We start from the raw sequence: 15,474 nt of genomic DNA on the forward strand, positions 1-15,474 counted from the left end.
TGTTTCAATATTTGAATATTTCATACTTTTTTTCAACATATGGTTAGAACAAAGTTTTAAGTTTTCAATGGACTTTATTTTGTGATTTACCATGTATATTAAATCAAATAGCAATACTATTTTGTGACCACATAATTGTTGTATACTTTTTTCATTCAATATATCAAATAGCTATACTTGCATACATACAAAATATATGCATACATTTTAGCATGTATGCTTTAAGTATAATGAATTGGTAATATTTCTAATATTCGATGTACTAGGTTGTAGTAGAAGTACATGTTACTAATCATGCATCTTTTATATAGATTTTATTAAAAATGATATAGAGTATCCATATTTTATAACAATGGTCACTGATTTTTTATTTCATAACTAAATATAACATTTTTTATTTTTGAGAATTTGCTCAATGTTTTCAAATTAGATGTTTGATGTTTTCTAATTTAACTTATACAATATATGGTATTCATGGGTGATATTTTATTTTACAATTGATTGTTTGAAATCTTTAAGCTATATTAAGAAAATTAACAATTTAAGTCAATAAGATAATTTAGAATTAATGTGCTTTAAAAGAATTGGGGAATTTTAGGATGATTTGTTCGAATTGTTGTGTACTTTTGGAATATATATGTATATATGTGTATATGTATATATATATATATATATATATATATATGTATACTTTTCCCATACTTAAATAATATCATCAATTTAAGTTTGAAAGCATAAATATGATTCACATTGAATGCCCCAAATTGATATGCAAGGCAAGGTATTAAATATATTTAACTTGTCACGAAGATGGAAAATCATCCAGCAACCTTTTCTCTAGGGTATTCAACTACGCATGGAATCAATTAATAAATAAATTTAAAGTTTAGATTTCTTAAACAAATTTATTCTATATCACTTAGTAATTTCTATATGAAATTAAACTAGGAGTTCATATTTGAAGTATTAAATCACTGTTTTTGTATGGAAACTAAAAAAATTATATATCCATGTTTCTTATTACAAACTTAAGTAATTTATGTAGTTGAAATTGCATATATTCAATCTGTTATTATATGATATATATTTTAATAAATATTTATTATAGAAGTTGTAGAATAATATTCTGTTGATATAGGAAAATATAATTTTTCCTATATAACATTGGTGTTCTGGTTGAATTGATTTTTTGGGCTTTTGTATGTATTTACCTTCACTTTACAAAAGGTATGGGTTTGTAATGTAAATTTTACCTTTGTAGTATTTAATTATGTACAATTAAAATTAGTGATTAGTTCTCTTAAGAAACCCAATTTTGTCAAAATATTTTTAGTAACATGAGCATGTTTTTCATTTTGAATTATACATTAGATTCAGTTGTGTCAATTATTTTAAAAAATATATCTTGTGATCATTAAAATTATAGTGGCAATTTTATTTCAAATGTACTATAGATATATAATATATTAAAACATTTCAATTTTCTGAACTAAAAGCCTCTCATCCTTTATTTAATTTTATTTTACGTTTACAAAAAAAAATTTTTGAGAGTATTCGAAAAATTCGACTTCACAGGAATACTCTCAAAATTTTTTTCCAAGTGTTTTGTAACAAAAAAATTAGTGATATGGATATATAGATCAATATTGCAGAAGAAACCTGATGATGGAACGTATTAGTTCCGAAACGTCGTAATTGAACATATAACAAAAAAAAAAAAACAAATTGTTTTTTATTTATTGGATTTATTGTTCGAAAAAGAAACATATATCAATTTATTAAAAAAAATCCAGAACTTGTCTTCGAAATAATATATATATATATATATATATATATATATATATATATATATATGTGTGTGGTCCACTTTTCTAAATATGTGGATGCGTTTCATGGCAGTGGATTATGGACACCAGACACGATTAAAAATATTTATTAAAGTTGTAGTTAATTATTAAAAATATATTAATATTTTTCCAGGCCATAATTTCCATTCAAGTACAACTTTTGAAAAATTCAAATATATTTTGACCTCGAATTTGGATTCTTCGACATTCTATGAAACGTTTTCTTGACCGTGACCACTTCGTGACATCTATATCTATATACATAAATTGTTTTGTCATGTTTAAGTTTCAGTTCAGTTTTCAATTTTAAATGTTTATTTCGTTCACATGAACTTATGAAAATTAAAATTAAATTCTTTTCGTGAATCAAGTTTTCCCAGAGCATGTTACAATTGATAGGTACTGTGAATGATTATTCTTTTTTTTCGCATATAACCTCATTTCGAATGAAAATTTTATTGCTATGACAGAGTGGTGATATTGTATTATTTTTTTGCTATTCAAGGATAAAGGAAATAGTTTTGCTAAACTGAACAACACGCAATTTACAACGATGTCTTTATCGCCGACTGATTTTCCATCTGCTGCCAGTCCTATGACGAATTGTTCATTGACTTCAAATGCCCCAAAATACGGCACCTTGGTCCCCAACCGAGTTTTCGTGGGGGGTATAGCGAGCAACACTTCTGAGGAGGAATTAGCCAGATTATTTTCAAGTTATGGAAATGTTAAGTCCACTAAAATAATATCTGATAGAGCAGGTGTTTCTAAGGGTTACGGATTTGTCACTTTCGAGCAAGAGAATGAGGCCAAAAAAGTCTTGAAAGAGGTAAATAGATTAATTGTAGTCAATTGTATTGTAGTTTTGTGTGCTCAAGAAATTGTTAAATTGAAGCCACTAGTATTTTGAACCCAATGATCTTAATAATACATATAGTGATACTACATTCAAGAGTTCCATTTCAATTTAATACTTAAAGAACATTGTCTGTGATTTTTGTATTATTTTTTCTGTACAGAAATTGATGGTATCAAAGCCGAATCAAATTCAGATTTTTTTTGTTTTATTATTTTATTTGAATTTTAATATAAATTTTATACATCTCAGACAGACAGAAGTGCCTGGTATGAGAGATCTATACAAAAATATCTATACAAAGTATATATATAAATTTTCTACATATGATATGGGGATTACAACATGTTATAATTCAATCATACGTATACTCATTTTTACATTTATGCTTTGGTATAATTTATTTATCTACATTTTTTTATAATATTCTTTTAACTTAATTTTAAATTGTTCTCTTCTTTGGTCATCTTTATTTCTTTCGGAAGCCCATTGAATAATTTTATAGCACTCCATATAGTATTCTGCCTGGTTTTATTTGTTTTTATTTGTTTTAGATGATAATCTTCCTGTTGTCTATTGTCATGTATTTCCTTATTTATAGTTATCGATGTGCATGTTTTGATTTTGTTATATTCAATCTTATGTATTAATTTGCATTTTTCTATTTTTATAATTTTATTTAATGGTAGGTTATCTGTTACATATTGAACTTCTTTAGTAGGTGTGAAATAGGAGAGATTATAGGTTATTTATCTCTAATGCTTTTTATATATTTTTTTGTAGTTTGACTCCATGTTGCAATTCCATACATAGTTATAGGTATTATGTGCGCTTTCAGTATTAAAATCTTGTGTTTAGTTCCAAAGTAGTGTATTCTGTTTAGTGCTCCTGTTAGTGCGACAACCTTTTTTTTCATTTTTTTTATGTGGTCTGTCCAAGTTAATTTTTGATTGATTACGAGTCCTAGATATTTTATATAGTTCACCTCTTCAATTTCAGTTTTGTTAACTTTAAGCTTTAATTTATTTTTTCTTTACTTCTATTTGGTTTAAAATATATGTATTTTGTTTTTTCTGTATTAATGGTTAATTTGTTCTTAATTAGCCAATTTGAGTATGTCTTTATGTCTTTATTTATATTTTGCTCCAGCTTATATTGGCCTTGTCTGCATATAATATCGCTGTATCGTCTGCGTATAGTATATATCCTCTCTTTAAGTTTGCATCTTTCAAGTTGGTTGTATACACAAGGTATAACAAGGGCCCAGGACTGAACCTTGTGCTACTACACATGTTAATTTGCATATTTCACTTGTGCAATTTGCAATCTTTGTCCTTGTTAGAAAATCTTTTAGAATGCTGAGAAGAATGCCTTCCACTCCTAGTTCTAAAAGTTTAATTTTTATTGAAAACTGAGCCAATAGTTTGAATATCTAAATTTTTATTTTTATTTATTTCACTACCTTCATTTATTATTATTATTATTCATTTTCAGGGTGAAAGTATATTCCTGAAAGATCGAAAATTAAATGTTGCCCCAGCAATTAAGAAGCAGGTACCATTGCATATTAAAGTAGCAAAATTTGTTTTATATCTTTATTCATTCTTTATGTGTAATTCATAGCCATTTAATCGTTCGTTTGAGGAACCTGTACCTGCTGTAAATGCTACATCAGGAACTTTATATTACAACTCTGGTATGGTGCCAGCTGGATATAATTTCCAAGGTGGTGTTTTATATTACAATACAACTATGAATACTCCTGAGCCACCGATGTATCCATGTAAGTAGAAAGAAATACTCATGACAGGGTCTTGCACAAAACACTTATACGTATGTATATCATTGCAGCGATCACCCCATATAATCCATCAATTCCTGCATCACCGTATCAAATGTTATATCAATGCGCACCTCCTGTCTATGTGCATCCGAATTATATTCAGCAACCTTACCAGCCATTGCAAGTAGGAGTCAATAATGTATATTACAAGTGATTGTGATCTGGTGTGAGTATTAATTTTCATAATACATATTCTTTGAAAACATTACAATTAATTTAAATTCATGAATTAAATGCATTTAACATGCACTGGTACTACATAAACCACATGAAAAGGACTACATACCAATTACTTTGATATTTATTCTTTATAGCTTTGAAAATGTAAAAATAAGCAGTTTGCATAAATGATTGATGATTTTGTGATACGTAATAATTGAGAACAATCTGTTTTTTCTTTACATATTCACACTAATTAAGCATGTCCGGTTTTTCCATTGTTCAATTTAAAATTTATTTAAGCAATGAAAATTGTAGGTTGTGAATATGTTAGATAGGATGACTAGTATTTCTATTTTCAAATGTGGTATGGCATTTATTTTAAAGGAGTTTGACTGATGTTTTATAATTTTTGTTTCTAAATTCTGACGAGCAAGTTGAATTGTAAATCACTCGTTGAACAGACTTCATAAAATAGAGAATGTTTAATAAAATTTATTTGATCAAAAATTTACTTCTATTGTGCTTGAAAATAGAAATAATCAAATATAAATTATTGTATAGTATTTATTGATTCTTCATAATATTTGCTGGACAATGAAATGGAAGGAAAGAGATATATATTATAATTAATATAAATTATAAATATAATATAAATTAAAATCTACTTAAATAGCTGAAATGTCAAATTTTGATTTGGCAATTTAATTTAAAACTTACGTAACTCGTAATCAGATACAAAGAATTATAGACTAATTTATAACACTGCCCATCATATCTGAATCAACATATTAGAAATTTGCTGCTGTATATTTTAATTTATCTAAAAATGTAATAGCTATCTATGGTTTGCTTAGAAAAGCTGCAAAAGTTTGTAATGAATAATTACAAATTTTTATAATCAATACTATAAATTAGTTAGGATTTAAATAGATAAGTTATTGTTATTAATTTATTAAAGTTATTTATTTTTATCTGCCTACCAGATAATATTTAGGAATTAAGAACTATTCTTAGACAATTTATGAAAAATGTGATTCATATATCAAGTTTATTCATGGTTGTAGATTTTTAATTCACAGTGAAATATGTGCACCTGTTAAATATGCATATTTAATTAATAAATTGATGTAATTATGAAACTTCAAAAAATGTGCTAGCTATATTTGTGTCAAATTATGTACTAGATGCAAGCATATTGTGATTGTAAAATACTATGGCAATAATATGTATTCAAGTAACTTAAATGTAAATAAGTTTAAATAATTTTTAGTTAGCTAACTAATATACAATAATTTATAGTTAACTAACTTTAATAGTCATTAAAAATCAGTGAATGGATTATGAACTTTAGCAATAGTTGTGTATATTTCTGATTATATGTAAATAAATGTAATATATAGTGGAATAATATAAGTACGTGTAATAGATCATATATTAAATTGAGTGTTGCACCTCAGGTGTGAACATTTTATGGTCTTTACATGGCTTCCTCTTATATTTTGCCTAAATAATTTCTCTTGACAAAGGCTGAGTTAGGAAATCAAACGCTCTTGTTCGAATATTCTTATCATAGAAGTTGTGCAAAGATCAAAAAACTTTCATGTCGTGAGGGCATAAATTATTTGTTAAACAATTCAAGATTATTTTATGTTATTTGAGTATATTGCTTAAATAATTTGTTACAAGAAATATATTGTTAACGTTAATGGTTGTTTCAATATTCTATTTTAGGTGTGAATGTGAATGGTCCAATATGGGATTATATGATTATATAGGGTTGTCAAATATCTCCCTTCCGCTTTTTTGCTCTTTATTCAATGCTTTATAAAAAGTGTTACAGTAATCGGATTTAGTTCAAATATGCGCCGTTTTGTTCGATAATCTGTTTCCATCTAGACGGCAACTTCATAATACCTCCCTCGTAGAAGCCCCCCTCCTTATTTGCGAAGAACTCGGACAGCCACTTTTCACAAGCCTCTTCTGAGTTCAACTTTACACCACCAAGGGCATTCGCCATGGACAGGAACAGGTGGTAATCACTTGGCGCTATGTCCGGGCTATATGGTGGATGCGATAAAACCTCCCATCCGAGCTCCCGTAGCTTCTGACGAGTCATCAACGAAGTGTGTGATCTGGCGTTGTCCTGGTGGAACACTATACCCCTCCTGTTGGCCAATTCTGGACGCTTCTGGTCGATCGCCTGCTTCAAGCGGTCCAGTTGTTCGCAGTAGATGGTAGAATTAAGCGTCTGGCCATATGGGAGCAGCTCATAGTGGATGATTCCCTTCCAATCCCACCAAACACACAGCAAAACCTTCCTGGCCGTCAATCCCGGCTTGGCCACTGTTTGGGACGATTCACCGGCCTTGATATTGTCGTATGTGATCCATTTTTCGTCGCCAATCACCATCCGCTTCAAGAATGGGTCGAGTTCGTTCCGTTTCAGCAGCATATCGCAGGCGTTGATTCGGTCCAGAAGGTTTTCTTGCGTCAAATCAAGCGGGACCCAAACATCAAGCTTTTTTTTGTATCCAGCCTTCTGCAGATGGTTTAAAATGGTTTGGTGACTAACTCCCATCTCCTGGGCGATGTCACGAGATGCCACATGCCGGTCTAACTCGATGGATTTCATGATTTGATCGGTATTTGTCGTCACAGGTCTTCCGCCGGCTGGCTTATCCATAGTGTCGTTTTCACCGGCTCTGAATCGTCGATACCATTCCTCCGCGGTTCGAAGTGATAGAGTACCATCCCCCAAAACACCATTAATCTCACGGAATGTTCCTCTAGCGGATATGCCTTTAACGAAGGAAAACTTTAAAATAGCGCGAATTTCGGCGTTAGTGAACTCCATGTTTACACGTCTATAACTGTTGAACGCAATATCCAAACTAATCATGCATAGCGTCGTTTTGTAGGTTATGTCAAGACCTTTCAAATGATGTATAGTATTGCCAGATACGAGCTCTGTAGCGCTTTGTACATAGCCGCGAAATTCAAAAGACAAAAAGGCGGAAGGGAGATATTTGACAACCTTATATTACATACAAGAATTATTATTACAAATATACATCAAAAGAATAGATTTGAAGTGCCAGTGGATATCAAGTCATATGTAAGAATTTATTGTATATTGCTTCTGTGGTGTAATAACTGTTGTATAAACATGATGTTTTTAAATTTTTATTATTTTACTGTGTTAATTGTGGTTACAGTGTGCAGTTTATAGTTCAAGTATTGTTTTTGAGTGACCTTTTCTTAAAAAGTAAGTACACAAAGTGAAATAGTATAAAAATAATTTATTTGTACATATAACACAACAATTGTACAGTCATGATGAGAATGAGTATGCTCTGAGAAATATTTACAGATCATTTACTAAATAAAAAATTGGTTAACTTATATATACATATTTTTACACTAGACAAATATCATTAATTATCACAACAATATTGGCTTCAGATCATCAGGCAAGGAGCATGCCATATCATCAATTCTTTGCAATAATTTCTGTTTTGTTGAAGATTTAACTGACTTTGAATATTCTTCTACTCTAGCCAGCTTTTGCTTTATATTTAATATCATGTCAACAATTTCAACTTCTTGCTTTCCTTTGACCCATTGCTTCACATCCTATATCGGAAGGAATAAAAATGAATAACACTATATTGATTATTATCACAAAAACGTATTAAAATTATTACTGCATCTGCTAGAGCCTCCAATTGAAGTGCTTGTAATTTTTGTGTGAGATTTGTATAGCGCTCGTTAAACCATCCATTGAAGTTTGCTGAACGAAAAAACCTTTTGTAAAGGCCTTCCCAATCACCTTTCAAAGACGAAGTTAATTGAGGGCCAGATTGAGTCAGAGTATTTAAAAATTCTTCTGGGTTAAATGTTTGTGGAACAGGGGCTGCCTGAAAAATATGCATGTTTACACAGTTTTTTATTAATAGAATTAAGAATTGGAAATGGCATACTATTACTTACTTTAAAAGGTGATACATTTTTCTGCAACGGCATTAAAGATGCTATATATCGTTCCAAGGGAATCATGAAACTTTGAGTCAGTTCTAAAAGATGACGCCTTAATAATGCAGATTGTACTTCCATGGGCCTTTTAGATCTAACACCTGATATTAATTTCTTTATTATCACTTTATCCTTTTGCAAAAATGGCTTATATTCTGTATATAAGCCTGGCAATGAATCAAATTTAAGATTGCCCGTCTTCTTTAGTTTTTGCTTGTGCATTGGTGTATGACCTTCGCATAAGTTTATTGTATGCGGCCAATGGTGTAATGTCTTGGAAAAAAACGGATTTGTAACACCTAAAATGACTGAAGGGGGTCCTTGTTTGTTGTTCGTAAATTCTTTAAATTCGCTATCATGTATCGTGAAGTAAGGCCGGTGGTCTGCACAGTAACTAAGAGGAGCTATCATGCTATAGAAAATAATGCAATTCAATTTCTATAAATTTGTGAATATGCGATAATAATATTATGATTTCACCTTATCAATGCCTCAACCATATGTGAACAAAGAGTAGGAGATGAAGCCATTACAACTATTGGTTCTGTGGTAAGAACTAATTCCCAAAGTAGATGTGTATGAGCTATAATGTTACTTAAAATTTGGTATATATTAAGTTCATATATTGATGATAAAATTCGCACTTGTGCTGGATTGTTATCACGCATATCCGAGGCTTTAACTACAGCAGTTTTGTAACAATTTTGATTCGGTATATATGTCTATAAAGATTGATAGTATAAATTAGTCTTTCAAAAAATAGTGCTATGTCATTAAATGCATAAAAAACTAAATAGGTAAATCAAAGGAAGAAATGATAATATATAATCAATTATATGCATTGATTGTTTTAAACTGCATTTTATGGTATACCTGAAAGACACTGCCTAATATAGGCAAATTAAAAATTTCTCCCGGGCATAAGTTAGGCCACTGACTGATATGATCACAAGCTACCTCAAGACTAATGACTCCATTATCAAAAAATTCAGGGGCAACTAATGAAGAAATCTCTAAGAATAGATTTACAAATGGCAGTCGAGTCAATAGAACTATGCTCTAAAAAAATAATAGTATTCTTTCTATTAATTCTTTATTCGAATCTGCACTGAAGTAATTTTGAGCAGCTTAAAACCTTTTGGAAATATCCTCGAGGTAGTGTAGCATCTTTAACTTGTCTAAAGTAAACAAATCCCCAAAAATATCCTGGATTTATTTGCAATGTAGGAAGAGTAGCACCATTATATTCTATTTGGTCTGCACTAAGTATTCCGTTTTGAACGGGGCCAGAGCTGCTTCTGAGTCTGATAATAAATTGTGTATCTCCCATACATCCTGAATTGGAATCGGGAAAAGCTAAGTAGCATACATTTGATTTTTCCAATTCAGATAAAGTAATATGGGGAGGATAAATTGCCTATAAAGAAAACCAAATGTATCAAGAGGCTTCAATAGCAACAATACTCATTAGAAAATGTAATAACACCTCTAGCGCTTGACCCAATTCTAAGTCAAATGTCACAACACAAAAACAATGAACCCAGTTGGAAAAGCATTGCCATTTCGAATTATCTGCTAGTTTTATTTGATTACTTTCTGTACTATGCTTTAGATGTTCCATTTCACACCAAAAACAAAAATTAAGCTATATAATTAAAAGACTGTCAAAACATTATAAAATATAAATTCTCGAAGCGTAAAGCATAAAAAGTCTGTGTAACATAAAATCCACGACTGTCAAAATTAATATAAAACATCATAACACGAAAACGTGCGTTTGTTGACTCTTAATTAGAGAAACAATTGACAGGAGCTAAATAAGAAAGGTCAGCAAGCCCTGAACAGGGTTGCCAGAGAGGAATTTTCGGCGATAGATTCGGGATTAGTTTAAAGATGGCCACTCCGTTTAATTGTCAAACAATTGACAGTTGGCAGTTCCATCAGTGACAGTAGATAGAAAAGATAATAAAAGATATAATATTCGTTATAATGGTGTAGTGAAAATTATTCGTGTTTAATACATTCATTATTTACTGGGCGGTAGTCAAATTTTCAAATATAAAATGTCCCAGAAGTACAGTAAAAGCTTTTTATTTGACTGTTAGACGTTCTGTAAATATGCCGCAAAACAGAAACCGTTAATATGAAATTTTTTTTTTTTTTTTTTATAATTAATTTATTTATATATATAACATTATTTCATATCTCAGGGAGAGTTGCCTGGTATGAGAGATTATGAAAACAGTTTTCATATAATATATACATTTCATTTGACTATAATAATCTATTTCATTAATATATATCTATATATAACTAAAAATATCTTTATATATCACTCTTCAGTCTTCTTGGTCTTCAATTTCCTTATAGTGTTTTTTTATTTTTCTTTTAAATTTATCGTCATCTTTGGTCATCTTAATATTGTTTGGCAATTCGTTATATGTTTTGCTGGCACTCCATATGACATTTTCTCTGAAATTCTTCTTTCTATGTGTTCAATGTGAAAATTGTTGTGTTGTCTAGTATAGTGTTCATGTATATCTTGATTTATGTCTATTGTTGTGCTTGTTTTAATTCGGTTAAATTTCATTTTGTGTATTAGTTTGCATTTCTCTATTTTAATTATGTTATTTAGTGAAAGATTATTTGTTTCTCTCTGTAAGTATTTGGTGGGTGTCAGATGTGGAAAATTGTATGCTATTTTGGTGGCTTTATTCATTATTGTCTGTATGTCATTTAAGTTAGCTTTAGTTGTTTGGCTCCATGTTGTTATTCCATATAAAATTAGGTAGTATTGTGTTTTAAGAATTAGTATTTTATTTTTTTTGCCGAAAGAGTGGATCCTTTTCAATGCCCCTGTTAATGTTCCAATTTTTCTTTTTATTTGTTTATATGTTCTGTCCATGTCAGTTTTTCATTTATTATCAGTCCTAAGTATTTTATGCTTTCCACTTCTTCTATTTCTCTATTATTTACTTTAATATTTAGTTTAGTGTTCTCAGTATTTTTTTTATGTTTGAAATATGTATTTTGTTTTATTGATGTTAATTCTTAGTTTATTTTTAGTTAGCCAGTCAGTGTATGTTTTCATGTCCGTGTTTATTGTATCTTCAAGCCTTTTTTTGTCCTTATCTGCATATACTATGGCAGTATCGTCTGCATATAGTATGTATCTGCCCTTTAATTTTACATCTTTTAGGTTGTTGGTATATAGCAGATATAATAAAGGACCTAAAACAGAAACCTTGTGGGACTCCACAAGTTATGCTACGACCCCCACTTGTAAAATTTCCCACCTTCGTCCTTACCACCCTTTCCACGAGAAAATCTTTAATTATGCTGTAATTGAAATTTATATGGGATCACAAGCGATACGTTCCTAGGTATGTACAAAACTAGTTATAAGAGTCATGTTGCATTAAGGAAAGTTACATTTACCAATACATTATATATTCTGAATAATCAATATACCGGCAACATTACAATTTGTTGACGATAAAACTTTTCGCTTTTACTAAACTTATCACTGAACAAAATATTATGTTAAAATAACAATAGTAAATGGTAGACTGACCTAAGGCAGGTCCATGATGAGAGAACATCATCAATCAATGATCTAAGGCAGGTCCATGATGGCGGAACACCATCAATCAATGACCTTTTCCTTCCTCGTTTATTATTTCCATCAGGGAATGCAATACCGATAAAAAATTTCAATACCAGTGTTTCGGTATTTTCTATTTTAAAACCAGTAATACCGGTAAAATGCTGGTATTTTTATTATCTTAAACAAATGTAAACAAAATTGATAGTTACTTGTACAAATATAAAAAAATGTATATACAACCACAACTATATACAAGTAAAAGATATATCTGTTTATGAGATTATGGAATTTAGAGATAAATTTGTTCCGAGAAATTTAAACTCGAGTGCAATATGTATGAACTAGCGCTTATGTAAAAATACCGAAAATACCGGTAATTTGAGGTAAATATCGGTATTACTACCCCCGAAAATTTGGGCGGTATACCGGTATTGAATTCCCTAATTCCTATTACCTTTTTTTTACCATTAATCACTTTCAATCATTTTTTTTCTAGTCCTAGGCTTGTTTTTCAGTTCTCTGTATTTTCTCTTCTTGCGTAAGTCATCAATCATCTGCATTTAGTATGGAATTTTATTTTAGTTTCTCGATCTAATTGATTAAATAATAAAAGCCATCAAGAGCCATCAATCTTGGTACTTGGTAAAAAAATTTGTTACTGAGCCCTGCCAAGGCACGCTATGCCCCTGATCAAATGCTTTTAAATTTTTGAAATTTGTGTAGCCGTTTTTGAGAAATGGTCGAAGCTCACATACAACCACCCACTGTTCTCAATTTGGGTGCCAAATGATTGTGAATCGGTTGAAATGTCGAGAAAATGAGCAGAATGGGTTTTCTTGCGAAACATCTTCTTAGGGGGCCTTCAGTAATCACGTGATCGATTTTTTGCAAATTTTTGGACCCCCCCTCCCCCTTGGTGATACGTAGTTATATTCAAAATTATCCCCCTTCCCCACCAAACATCACGTGTATTTTTAGTTACGAGAATTTTTTTTTCAATTCTTGAACTTTTTTTAAAAATGTTTGAATTTTTTTTAAAAAATTCTGGTAAAAAATAAATACACGTGATATCTTACTATACCCCTCCCACTCTCACGTGGTTTTTCGTAATTTTTTGTAAACCACCCCCTTCTCCTAAAAACCTCACGTGATTATTGGACGCCTCCTTAGGGAAGTTAATAAATAAATAAATATTTTAATTTAAGTTTTTGAACATTTTAATTAACTAATATTTTTTTCAAAGTTTAATGTACATTGAATATTCTCTTGCTTGTCAGTTTCTAAAAGCTGTTGCAATTCAGATGGATTCGCAGCAGCTCAATTAGATTCTCAAAAATAAGACTTATTTCATTACCTATTTTTTATATTATTATTCTCAATGAAAGTGAAGTTATTTAGAAGCCTGAAAGATTAAGGTACATAAATGACAAGAAATGTAATTTTGTTTTAGGGACAATATAATAAATAAAAGAACATAAGTATATACAATTATTGTTATTATTATTACTCATAAAGAAACATTATCTAATTTATAAATAGGTGTGATAACATATGTAATAATAAAAGTGATATTAAGAATATTAATAATAATGGCATAAATATGTTTAGAGTAAATAATGTAAATATAAAAATAGAAGATAAGTTGGAAACTCAAATATCACATTAATTTAAAAGTCAATCGGTGACCGCCAGTAACAGGGTCTACGATTAAGAATTGAATTCGATAGTTGAGTTTCCAAACATCAACGTAAAAATAGTAAACAACAACTAATTTTAAAAATATAAATTACCGCCCAATACCAATACTCTACCAGCGATTTAATACTTATACGTTTTTGCATATTTTTAACGTATGACGCTGTCCTAAAATTTTGTTTATTATTTATTAACATTTCAAACGCATTTTTAATGATTTGACGATCACTTAAAAAAATGCCACTATAGCCACACATAATTTCTATCATAAATATTTCATTATATTGAAACATATTTAATATTTACAAATGTCTTCTTAGTCATATACCTAATTTATTTATTATTTTTGAACAAAACCATACCTTATATTTTTGCTCGGTCATATAATTATCGATTCATACAACGCGGTTAATAGCTTTATGTTAAATACAATGAAATTTTTGTATGAATCCAACAATTCTATTTTTGTAAGAATATCCAAACATTGTTGCAATGCAAGTGAGGTCCTGTTTTATGCAATTCAACTCAATTACTTCGTGAAAATGATTAAAGTACCATTAGGTGCAATCGTAATCAAAATATCTTTGGTTAAAAGTATTACTTGTGGTACTTAAATATACTTTTTTGTTTTTGCAACTTAATTTTATAAAGTGAGTTTTTACCTTAAGCGCTGTTCGAACTTGACCCTTGCATTAAAAAAACTAACTACAATAATATTTTTGCATCTAAAGGGTATATACATACATATATATTTATATTTATGTATATATACATATAATTTTATATACATATATATGTATATATATACAAGTCTATATATGTATTTATTCAATAGATAAGTCCTGGATTTTTAATATATTGATTGTTTCTTTTCCGAACAGTAAATCCAATAATAATAAACAATTTGTTTTTTGAAGATGTTTAATAACGACGTTTTGGAACTAAATACGTTCCATCATCAGGTTTATTCTGTCAAAGACAATGTTTTTTTAAAACTATTGACTAGCATTAATTAATGATGGTTATTGCAGATTATTTAGAAAAATTATAAAAGAATGGATTATGTCCCAGTGTATAGAGTAACGAAAATTAACTAAAAAAAAAGTTTTATATAAAATTGAGAAGCAAAAATTATTTACCTGTAATAAATTTTATATGAAACTTTTTTTTAGTTAATTTTCGTTACTCTTTACACTGGTACATAATCTATTCCTAATAATTTTCCTAAATAATCTGTAATAACCATCATTAATTAATGTTAGTCAATAGTTTAAAAAAAACATTGTCTTTGACAGAATAAACCTGATGATGGAACGTATCTAGTTCCGAAACGTCGTTATCAAACATCTACAAAAAACAAATTGTTTTTTATTATTGGATTTACTGTTCGGAAAAGAAACAATCAATATATGTATTTATATACACAACAGTT

General features: G+C 29.5%; 2 protein-coding genes and 1 pseudogene across 3 annotated transcripts; 2 read left to right on the forward strand and 1 right to left on the reverse strand.

Moving 5' to 3' along the window:
* Positions 1-1,122, forward strand: part of LOC113376242 — a 2,897-nt pseudogene extending 1,775 nt beyond the window's left edge.
* Positions 1,123-2,093: 971 nt separating this feature from the next.
* LOC113377943 (protein boule-like) lies at positions 2,094-5,306 on the forward strand. 2 transcript variants are annotated; one of them, XM_026618407.1, is made up of 5 exons: positions 2,094-2,246; positions 2,353-2,676; positions 4,198-4,257; positions 4,348-4,486; positions 4,555-5,306. In XM_026618407.1, the coding sequence occupies exons 2-5, from the start codon at positions 2,401-2,403 to the stop codon at positions 4,698-4,700; spliced, it is 621 nt and encodes a 206-aa protein (XP_026474192.1). In that variant the 5' UTR covers positions 2,094-2,246; positions 2,353-2,400; the 3' UTR covers positions 4,701-5,306. The 2 variants fall into 2 exon arrangements, with proteins under 2 accessions (XP_026474192.1, XP_026474191.1); XM_026618406.1 differs by having other exon boundaries at positions 2,095-2,246; positions 4,327-4,486.
* Positions 5,307-8,051: 2,745 nt separating this feature from the next.
* Positions 8,052-10,489, reverse strand: LOC113377216 (protein DENND6B-like). The gene is made up of 7 exons (XM_026617451.1): positions 10,227-10,489; positions 9,876-10,157; positions 9,614-9,799; positions 9,221-9,462; positions 8,699-9,152; positions 8,413-8,625; positions 8,052-8,341 (listed from the first exon to the last, which is right to left on the reverse strand). The coding sequence occupies exons 1-7, from the start codon at positions 10,359-10,361 to the stop codon at positions 8,150-8,152; spliced, it is 1,704 nt and encodes a 567-aa protein (XP_026473236.1). The 5' UTR covers positions 10,362-10,489; the 3' UTR covers positions 8,052-8,149.
* Between the last annotated feature and the right edge of the window lie 4,985 nt (positions 10,490-15,474).

This window comes from Ctenocephalides felis, unplaced genomic scaffold (genome assembly GCF_003426905.1).
Source record: "Ctenocephalides felis isolate EL2017-DRISC unplaced genomic scaffold, ASM342690v1 CF-g0.4_SCAFFOLD_01886, whole genome shotgun sequence".
In the NCBI taxonomy this organism is placed as follows: domain Eukaryota; kingdom Metazoa; phylum Arthropoda; class Insecta; order Siphonaptera; family Pulicidae; genus Ctenocephalides; species Ctenocephalides felis.

Bases quoted from the DNA above. Each gene is read 5' to 3' on its own strand.
- LOC113377943 (XM_026618406.1), top strand. From the start codon at position 2,401: ATGTCTTTATCGCCGACTGATTTTCCATCTGCTGCCAGTCCTATGACG. The intron at 2,677-4,197 runs GTAAATAGATTA...ATTCATTTTCAG, and splicing joins CCAAAAAAGTCTTGAAAGAG to GGTGAAAGTATATTCCTGAA. The intron at 4,258-4,326 runs GTACCATTGCAT...TGTAATTCATAG, and splicing joins CCCCAGCAATTAAGAAGCAG to CCATTTAATCGTTCGTTTGA.
- LOC113377216 (XM_026617451.1), bottom strand. From the start codon at position 10,361: ATGGAACATCTAAAGCATAGTACAGAAAGTAATCAAATAAAACTAGCA. The intron at 9,800-9,875 runs GTTTTAAGCTGC...TTATTTTTTTAG, and splicing joins CTCGAGGATATTTCCAAAAG to AGCATAGTTCTATTGACTCG. The intron at 9,463-9,613 runs GTATACCATAAA...CAATCTTTATAG, and splicing joins TATTAGGCAGTGTCTTTCAG to ACATATATACCGAATCAAAA.